This window comes from Chrysochloris asiatica, unplaced genomic scaffold (genome assembly GCF_000296735.1).
Source record: "Chrysochloris asiatica unplaced genomic scaffold, ChrAsi1.0 scaffold00089, whole genome shotgun sequence".
Lineage (NCBI taxonomy): Eukaryota > Metazoa > Chordata > Mammalia > Afrosoricida > Chrysochloridae > Chrysochloris > Chrysochloris asiatica.
Window position 1 is genome coordinate 7,553,220 of NW_006408607.1, and position 10,244 is coordinate 7,563,463.

The 10,244-nt window shown below is 39.7% G+C and overlaps 1 protein-coding gene across 3 annotated transcripts in view; it reads left to right on the forward strand.

Annotated features, from left to right (window-relative positions):
• The window catches only part of RBPJ (recombination signal binding protein for immunoglobulin kappa J region), a 151,166-nt gene that overhangs the window by 111,594 nt on the left and 29,328 nt on the right, over positions 1 to 10,244 (forward strand). For all 3 annotated transcript variants that reach the window (XM_006866306.1, XM_006866304.1, XM_006866305.1), the window contains one exon: positions 3,578 to 3,673. In XM_006866306.1, coding sequence (XP_006866368.1) covers positions 3,578 to 3,673 — 96 coding nt within the window. The remainder of the gene's footprint in view (positions 1 to 3,577; positions 3,674 to 10,244) is intronic.

The window sequence follows — 10,244 nt, forward strand, 5'->3', positions numbered from 1 at the left end:
CCCTCTCTTTTTTTTCCTGTTCTTTTTTTTTTTTTTTTTTTAGTTTTATTGTGAATTATGTGATAGTTTACACGGAAGAACATGAGCTTTACTTCATCCTATTGTATATCATTTCATTGCCATGGTTACAGTTCCTTCCATGCATCATCAACCAACCAAAGAATATACCCTGCAAGCCTGCCCTTCCCACCCCTGGTCAACAGCACACAGCCCCTCTTCCTCTCTGGGTCTAAAGTCCCCAGCCACTCCATATCTCCACATCATCATCTCTGACTCCATCTCTGGCATCACTGCTTCTCTGGGTAGGGTCCCGCTCTCCACTCTTCTCCCTTGATGGTCCCAGGACCCTCCGCTCCTAGACTGCAATCAGTCACTCCCCTCCTTTTGCTACAAAACGTCTACCTTTACATTTCTAAACTTCACAGTCAGTCCTGATAACAATTATTCACTGTTATATCACAAGGGACCTATCCACATCTCCTTTTGTCAGCCCCGCCCAGACCAACTGCATACTACTCAGTAGAGATTCTGCCTTTCTCCACGCCCTCTTGAATCTAGGCTTGCACTTGAAAGCTTGTAAACCAAAATCACTTCTTGCCTTTGTAGCTCCCCCACTTTGGATAGCCAATGTCCAAGTTGCCCATCCCTGTCTTCACTGTGTATGGAGGGGGTGGGAATGATACTAGCTGTAAAGATTTGTTCCCTCTTTTGCATCCATAGGTGTAGGTCAAGTTCATCAAATTGTATCAGATTACTCTTTTTTTTTTCCTCTTTACTTCTTCTAGTTGAGCTCTAATCATCCAGTCTTTGAAGCCAGGTAAAGTAGGTATTATCTGCAAATGTGGGTATTCTTATGCATATGCCCTCTCTTATCAGCTGGATGCTTCACTCTCTACTCTAGTCCTCTGTAGCTATGTCACTGACTCTGGGCCCAAGACTCCCCAGTTCTTGCCACTCTGCTGGCCAACCAGGTCTCTGCCTGGGTTCACAGGAGTCTATTCAACGTTGTAGGGCTTAGCTCACAGCTTCATTGCTGTTTTTCCCTCACTTTTTATGCTCACCAATCAGAGTGTGTATTCCCACTGTGTCTTAGTCTTGGAAGGGGATTTGCCCTGAGGGGACCCAACCCCTTACCTTGATGTTTCCTGGGTGAGCAACTTGCTTGTTCTTGTAGTAATTAGTCAGACTGCCTACATTGTTTTGTATTTTTCCTGTCTTTCTTTCCGGAAGTATCTTCTGTTCTTCTAACCTCTCCAGGCTGGTCTACTTGTCCTTTCAAGTGGAAATTTCCCACCTCAGAAGATTCTAGATGCAGTTCAGGATTCCACCTATGGTCTTATGTAATGCAGAGGCTCCACAGGAAGCCTCCTTCACTGGGCACTTTGTAGCCCATTTTAGGTATTCCAATCAATTATAGGCAGAAGTCGGACTTAGAAGCTTTCTATAGTGATATTTATGGCTATTCCTTTTTCTCCCCTTCAAGTGTGTGTTTTATAATGGTATGCCAGGGAAACCAAGATTCAAAACACAGCCAAGCATCTTAACATTATTTCCCCTTTTTTCCCATTCCAACCATGTCTCTATCCTTGTATCCCAGAGCCCTGTTTGTTGTTCCAAGGTTGTGCAATCATCATTATTTACCTCTGTCCCACTTAGCCCATGCAAACCTGCCTAATTGTTTTCCTGTCCACTTTGTTCTTCCATTCCCCTCCTCCTCCTTGTGTATTGCCCCCCTCTCTAACACCCAAACTCTCCTGTGTCTATTTCCTACCCTGTGCTCCACCTTCCCCTCCCTCCCCTTACCCCACCCCCCACAGTCTGGTAACCAGCAAAGAATCCCCCATCACCTTTAGTATGGGTTCTTTTTCTTTTTTACAGTAGTGGTCCTATGTAGTATTTCTCCTTTTGTGACTGACTAATTTCATTCAACATAATGTTCTCAAGGTTCATCCTTGTTATTCTTCGAGGTAGTATAATATTCCATTGTGTATATGTACAACAGTTTGTTTATCCATTCTTCAGTTCATGGACACTTAGGCTGTCTCCATCTGTTTGCTGTTGTACATAGTGCTGCTATGAACATTGGTGTGCATATATCTACTCATGTTATGGCTCGTATTTCCTGTGGGTAAATACCAAGTAGTGGAATAATAAAACGTATAAAGTATTTCTATTTCCAACCGTCATTTCCAACCTTCTGAGGAAGTGCTATATTGCTTTCCAGAGTGGTTGGACCAATTTGCAATCCCACCAGCAATGCAGGAGTGTCCCAGTCTCCACATCCCTGCCAGCATTTATTGTCCTCTACATTTTTCATCTCTGTTGGTGTGAGATGATATCTCATTATTGTTTTGATTTGCATCTCTCTAATGGCTAGTGATCGTGAACATTTCTTCATATGTTTGAGGACTGCCCGTATCTCCTTTACGAAGTGTCTGTTCATGTCCTGTGCCCATGGTTTGTCTCTTTTGTGAGCTATTAATCTAGAATTCTCATATTTAATGATTTCCTACTGTTGCATAGTTATCATCTTAATATTTGACATTGATTTATTTATAGTATAACTTGTTGTTGTTAAGTGCCGTCAAGTCGATTCCGATCCTTAGTGACCCTGTATAGCCTTTCAAAGGAGCAGCTGGTGAGATTGAACCACCGACCTTGCAGTTCAGACAACTTTGCAGTCTAACACATTAGCCCACACCAGGACTCTGATAGTGAAAGTAGATAGCATTTAACTAATTAAAAATATTTCTTGGTGATTGTTTTTGAATCTCTTTGTTTTTTATTTTGCCATAAGTAAACATCTCAAGAAATAGGATTCTGCCAGTTTAGAATTATGAAGTTTAATTTGTATAGAACTTGCTTGCTTTGAGCTCTGTAAGATTGCTTAGTAAAATAATATTTAAAATTTGGTGAGTAAATATACTTAATAAATTGAATTTACTATAGAGTTGGAATGAAAGACTCAACATTGTATTTTTTCTAAATTTTACTTAATTTTTTTCACTAGTTTCAGATACTCTTTATTACACTTTGTTTATGTATTTAGTACCATCCTTAAGGATATATATATAATCGCCCTTTTTTTTGTCCTTGTATAGAATTGTCAAGGATCATGATGATTTAATGATTTGTCAAGATTTTTTTATTCAGTGAAAATGCCAAATCCAATAGCTGGGGGTGAATAGATAATTAAACTACAAAGTTATTGCATGTCCTTAATTTAGCAAAGACCGTTTCTTGCCAAATTAACAATGTATGTAGTGTGGTTACAGTTATTCTAGAATTCATGATGGTTTAATTAAGTTACGTCATAAATCCTAAAGGATAAGTGACAATTTCATTTTCAAAATAATATAAAGCTGAGTTGTGTTTATAACTCCACTCTTTAGTACTTTTTCCTTATACTTTTTATGAGTATGTTTTGCTTTGCTATTCTTAGTTTTGCTTGTTTAAAAAAAATATTAAACATTACTTTCACTACAGATCATTTAATTTACCACATTAATAAAGAAAAACAGATTATATATAAAGAATTTCATCCCTTGTGACTAGTAATATTTGTATTTGATTTTAGGGAAGCTATGCGAAATTATTTAAAAGAACGAGGGGATCAAACAGTACTTATTCTTCATGCAAAAGTTGCACAGAAGTCATATGGAAATGAAAAAAGGTAAGATCATTGTCTTTCTGATAGTGGAGTACAGCTATCCTAATTTGCAAATCATGTTTAATGTGCACACCAGAGAATGGTTTCTATTACTGCATTAATTTGCCAACACAGAACAAAAAATGAGAGATTTTACTCTCTTTGAAAGAGGATAAAATAAATGAATTGTGGCATAATGTAGCCAGATGGAGCCCTTAGCAAATAAAGGTGATCTGGTGGAGATTTCACAAAATGATATAATTTATCATTTTAAAAGTTTCCTAATAAATTAGTTCCTTCACAAAGTAAGTTTCCATATAAAATGTAATTTTTTATACTCACTTGACCTAGCTTCAATGACTGGATGATCAGAGCTCAACCCGAAGAAGAAAGAAGAGGAAAAAAGAGTAATCTGATACAATTTGATGAACTTGACCTACACCTATGGAAGCAGTAGCTCAAAAGAGGGAACAAGTCCTTACAGCAAGAATCATTCACACCCCCTCTACACACAGAGTAGACAGGGATGGGCAACTTGGACATTGGCTACCCAAAATGGGTGGCGGGAGGGGGGCCTCAAAAGGCAAGAAGTGACTGGCTTACAAGCTTTCAAGAGGGAACCTAGAGCCAGGGGACCTGGAGGAAGGCAGAATCTCCAGTGAGTAGTATCCAATCTGTCTAGGCGGAGCTGATGAAATGAAATGCAGATGGGTCTCTTGTAATACAATAGTGAATAATTGTTATCAGGACTGATTGTGAGGGTTGGAAATGTAAAGGTAGACGTTTTATAGCAAGGAAGGGAGTGATTAACTTTTCAGTCTAGGAGCGGAGATCCCTAGGACCATCAACGGAGAAGAGCCGAGAGCAGGACCCTACCCAGAGAAACAGTGATGCCTGAGATGGAGGCAGAGATTATTTAGAAAGGCTCTAAACTGAAATAAAGGAGCTCTGGTAGCGTAGTGGTTATGAGTCGGGCTGCGAACAACCTCAGGGTCAGCAGTTCGAAACTACCAGTTGTTCCGTGGTAGAAAGATGAGGCTTTCTGCTCCCGTAAAGATGTCCAGCCTCGGAAACCCTGTACAGGGTCGCTATGGGTTGGAACCGACTCGACGACACTTAACAACAACAACAATTTGTAGCCTAGTGGTTACGAATAGAGCTGCTAACCTCAGGGACAGCAGTTCAAAACTACCAGCTGATGCACGGGAAAAAGACGAGGCTTTCTGTTCCTGTAAAGAACAGCTTGTACAGGGTCACTATGAGTCGGAACCGACTCCACGGCACATAACAACAACAACAAACTGAAATAGGAGTGGTTTTGTTGTTAAATGCCATCAAGTTAGTTCCCACTCATGTTGTCCCTGTATAGGGTTTCCAAGGCTATAAATCTTTTTGGAAACAGAAAGCCTCAATCTTTCTCCTAAGTATTATGTGGTGGGCTCCAACAGCCAACCTTGTGGTTCCTAGTCCAGTGCTTATCTTATAGAGCAGCCTGCTTTATAGGAAAAGGAGTAACAATTCATATTTTGGTGTTAGATTGAAAGGAACCAGTGGAATCTTGGAGAATTAGTGAGATACAGGAAATCTTAGTATATGCATAAGACAATGGGAAATTTAAGTTTATAATTAAATTAATTCACGCTAGAAGAAAACTAAGATATTCCTTACAGAAATACATCTCGGTTTGAAAAGGTTGAGCTGAAAGGGTGATTTTATTAATAATTTTCTCCTTAAAAAGGTTGAATAACTTTACTTTAACAGGTTTACTAAGTTTCTGATTCTGTATCTTTTTAATAAAGTTTATCATTTGATTTGGAACTAATTATGGGTCAAAGCCACCACTTTGTCACTTTATGTCACTGTTGTAGCCTGCATGTTGCTGTGATTTTGGAAGCCATGCCGAAGGTATTTTAAATACCAGCAGGGTCACTGATGGTGAACTGGTTTTAGTGGAGCTTCTAGATTAAGACAGACTAGTTTGAAAGAAAGATGGACTACTTCTGGATGGTTAGTTACTGAAAAGCTGATGAATGGCAGTGGAGCATTGTCAGATACAGTGCTGGGAAATGAAAACATTATGAATCACATCAGATTATTATCAGGCATAATGCCAGGAGATGAGCCCTCAGTTTGGAAGGCATTCAAAAAACACCTGCCACCTCAAAGCCGAGTTGACCATCCTGATGTGAATGGAGTAATACTTTTGGAACCTTCGTTTGCTGATGGGGCAATTATCGGAGAAACATCTGTAAACATCCATCAATAATCAGAATATGGACAGTGGAAGTATGAATAATATGACATGTATAATGATCGATATCCTAGGCATTAGTGAGCTGAAATGGGCTGGTATTGACTGTTAGGAATATGACACTCATATGGTTTACTGTACCAGCAACAGCAAATTGAAGAGAAATGGTGTCATTTATTATCACAAAGAACATTTCAGTATATATTCATTTAATGTCCAAAGGTCACATTTTGCAGACCAGCCTCCTGCTGAAATTTACTCTTAAGTTTGTTGTTGTCGTCATTGTTATGTGCCATGGAGTCGGTTCCGACTCATAGCGACCCTGCACGGGGCTTCCAAGGCTGTAAATCTTTACAGGAGCAGAAAGCCTCATCTTTCTCCCATGGAACAGCTGGTAGTTTCAAACTGCTGACCCTGAGGTTAGCAGCCCAACATACAACCACTACGCTACCAGTATATCAGAATTCCTACTCTGAAGTTTGTTGTTGTTGTTGTTAAATGCTGTCGAGTCGGATCCGACCCATAGCGACCCTGTACAGGGTTTTCGAGGCTGTAAATCTTTACGGGAGCAGAACGCCTCATCTTTCTCCCGCAGAGCGGCTGGTAGTTTCGAACTGCTGGTCTTAAGGTTTGTAACCACTATGCTACTCTGAAGTTTAGAGAAGCTAAAATGAATGGAAGAAATAAGGAAGTAAAAGACCTGAACAGAGAATTCCAAAGGGCAGTTCAGGTAAACAAAGTCAAGTAGTATAGTGAAATGTAAAAAGATCTAGAGTTAGAAAACCAAAAGGGAAGAAAACACGTTTAGCAATTCTCAAATTGAAAGAATTTAAGAAAAAATATGTGCCTTGTTTTATTAAATTTAAGTATCCTATTGAAAAAAAATATGGAATGATGTAGAAAGTATCAGAAGAAAATGGAAGGAATAGCAGTTACTGTACCAAAAAGGAATGGTCAGTGTTGAACCATTACAAAGAGATGGCATACGTAGACCAAGCTGGAGCGATTAGAGGAACAGAAGATACTTCTTGAAAGAAAGACCAACAGGTAAAGAGGAAAAACAAAATAAGATGCAGACTGTCTGGCTGTTACAAGAACAAGCATGCTGTTCAACTGGGATCCATCAAGGCAAGCCATCAAGTCACTTCAGGACAAACCCCTTTCTAAGACTGAAACTCAAAGGGAACACGCTCGTGGGTGTGTAAGCTCACTGGTGACCATGTTGGTCTACTTGTGAGTAGAAGTGGGGGAAAGACAGTAACGAAGACAGGCTGAGTTCTGCCATGTTCCATAGACTCTTGTTAACCTTGAGATGAGAGAAGAGGAAGCCTGGTTGGTCCAAAGTTTCAGGAGACTTGTGAACCACTGAGCCCGTGGACGCTGACCTAACCACTGGGGGCTAGAGCTGAGAGTAAACGGTCCAGCTGATAAGAAGTGGGGGTAGGTGTACAAGAATACCCAACTTGCAAATAGTATCTATTTGACCTAGATTGGATGGCTTGATGATGAAAACTCTACTAGGGGAAGACAAAAGAAATTTGATACAGGAAACAAGTGTAAATTACTACAATGAACTTGACCTTACTTTATACATGTAGTAGCACACAATACCAGCCTAGAGGGATGGGATCTTCAAATCAAGGATCAAGCATATCCCCTCAGTATACAGAGTTGGTAGGGATAGGCAACTCAGATATTGGCTACCTATAATGGGCTGTGGGGGCCATAAAGGCACAAAGTGACTGGCTTATAAGTTTTCATGAAGGAGTTTAGTTTCAGAATGAGAGAGAAAAGTAGAATCCCCAGTGAATAGTTTGCACCTTGTCTAGCTGGGTCAAGTGAAACGAGATGGGAATAGGATTCTTGGATCGTATGCTATCTCTCTTTGTTTTTAAAGCTTTTATTGTGAATTGAGTGATAGTCTACATGGCAGAGATCAGTTGTGCACTCAGCCAATCGCCTCTTGTTTTATGTAATGATTACAGTCCCCTTTTTTTGATGTACACAAAAACATAGCACGAATATATAATTATTTAAACAAAGGGCACATTTTGCAAACTAGCCCCCTGCCTGTCAGCACACAGCCATTCTCTTTCCATGAGTCTAAAGTCCTCAAATGTTCTATCTTTCCATGTCATCACCTCTGCTTCCGACTAATGGTACTGAAGGAAGTAGTTCAACCAGTGCTTAAGGCATTAGTGAAAAAGAAGACTTCAAGAATTGGTGTAATACAAATCAAAATATTTCAACATACTGATACAACATTTGAGGCACTCACTCATCTATGCCAAGAAATTTGGAAGACAGCTACCTGGCCACCTGGTTGGAAGAAAGCCGTATTTGTTCTCATTCCAAAGAAAGGGGAATATGAAAATCATCGAACAGTATTGTTAATATTATGCAAGTTAAAGTTGGTTGAAGATCATTTAAAAACGATTGCAACAGTACATTGGCAGGGAACTGCCAGAAATTCAAGCTGGATTGAAAAGCCGATGTAGAACGAGGGATATCATTGCTGACATCAGGTAGATCTTGGCTGAAAGCAGAGAATATCAGAGAGATGTTTGCTTCTGCGTTGTTGATTATGCAAAGGCCTTAGACTGTGTGGACCACGATAAATTATGGATAACATTGCAAAGAATGGTTATTCCAGAACACTTAATTGCATTCTTGAGGAACCAAGAGGAAGTTGTTTGAACAGAATAAGGGGATACTGAATGGTTTAAAATCAGGAAAGGTGTGCACCAGGGTTGTATTCTTTTCACCATACTTATTTGATCTGTATGGTGAGCAAATAATTTGAGAAGCTGGATTATATGAAGAATGTAGCATTAGGATTAAAGGGGAAAAGTCATTAACAACCTGCAGTATGAAGAGGATGCAGCCATTTTTGCTGTAAGGTAAGAGAATGTAAAATAATTACTGATTAGGATCAGTGACCACAGCCTCAGTATGAACTTCAACCTGAATATAAAGGAAATATAGATACAACTAGACCAATAAAATGCCATCATGTTGTTAAGTGCTGTCGAGCCGGTTCTGACTTATAGAGATTCTATATAGGGTTTCCAAGGATCAGCTAGTTAGTTAGAACCATTGACCTTATAGTCCAGTGCTTTATCCCACAGCGCCACACTGGGACTCCAAACATCATAATACATGGAGAAAAGATTGACATTATTGAAGACTTCATTTTACTTGGATCCATCATAAACACTCATGGAAACAGCAGTCAAGAAATCAAAGGATGTGTATTGCATTAGTCAGATTACTCCCAAAGACCTTTTTTAAGTTTTCAGTAGCAAAGATGTCCGTATGAGTGGTAAGGTGTACCTTACCCATGCCATGGATTTTCAATAGTATTGTATGTATGTGGAAGTAGGACAATGAATAAGAAAGACCGTAGAAAACCATGGCAGCAGCAGTGGGTTCAGGAGTAGCAGCGATTGTGCAGTTGGTGCAGAACCAGGGAGTGTTTTGTTCTGTTGTGCATGGGGTTGCTATGAGTTGGTGCCAACTTGATGGCACCTAGTAACAAACAACAACTGTAAAAGAAATAATGCATTTGATTTTAAAGGGTTGGAGAAGAATATTTAAAGTACTACGGACTTCGAGAAGAACAAATAAATATGTGCTGGAAGAAACACATTCCAAATTCTCCTTATAATGATAGTCTTAACTTTCCTTTTCTAATGTAATTATTTATTTGAGTGATCATAGATGATTACTTAAAAATTATTTGGGGACAAGAAACCACAAGCTCAAGACTCCTTGTTTCAAGAGGTTAATACAGAAATCCAGGTAGCAGTGAGACAACTTGAGTAGGCTCTTAGCATTTCCTATTCATTCAGCAGACTGTTTTCCTTGTAAAGTAGTGTGTATGTGTGTGTGTATGAGAGAGAGAAAAAGATGGCTGTTTTTAAACAATTTGTTTTCTAAACAAAGTAGAACAAGTCCACATCTTCTTTACCTAATTCACAGCCTTCAAGCTAATTCTGCGTCTGTATAGGGTTTCCTGGTGTGGTGCTGTGGAGTAATGCATCAGACTGCAAAGTCGTTTGGACCACAAGGTCAGTGATTCAAGCTCACCAGCTACTCCTTGGAAACCCTCTACAGGGTCACTGTGGGTCAGAATCAACTCGACAGCACTTAACCAGTTAGGGTTTCCAAGGCTAGAAATCTTTACTGAAGCAGAAAGCCTCATCTTTCTCTGCTGTAGCATCTGGTGGGTTTGAACAACCTTATGGTTTAACATTCCAGTGCTTCTTCTGCATTGCCGCCAGTGCTCCTTTTGACCCATAACCAAGACTGTGATCTTTATAGGAGCAGGCAGCCTCGCTGTCC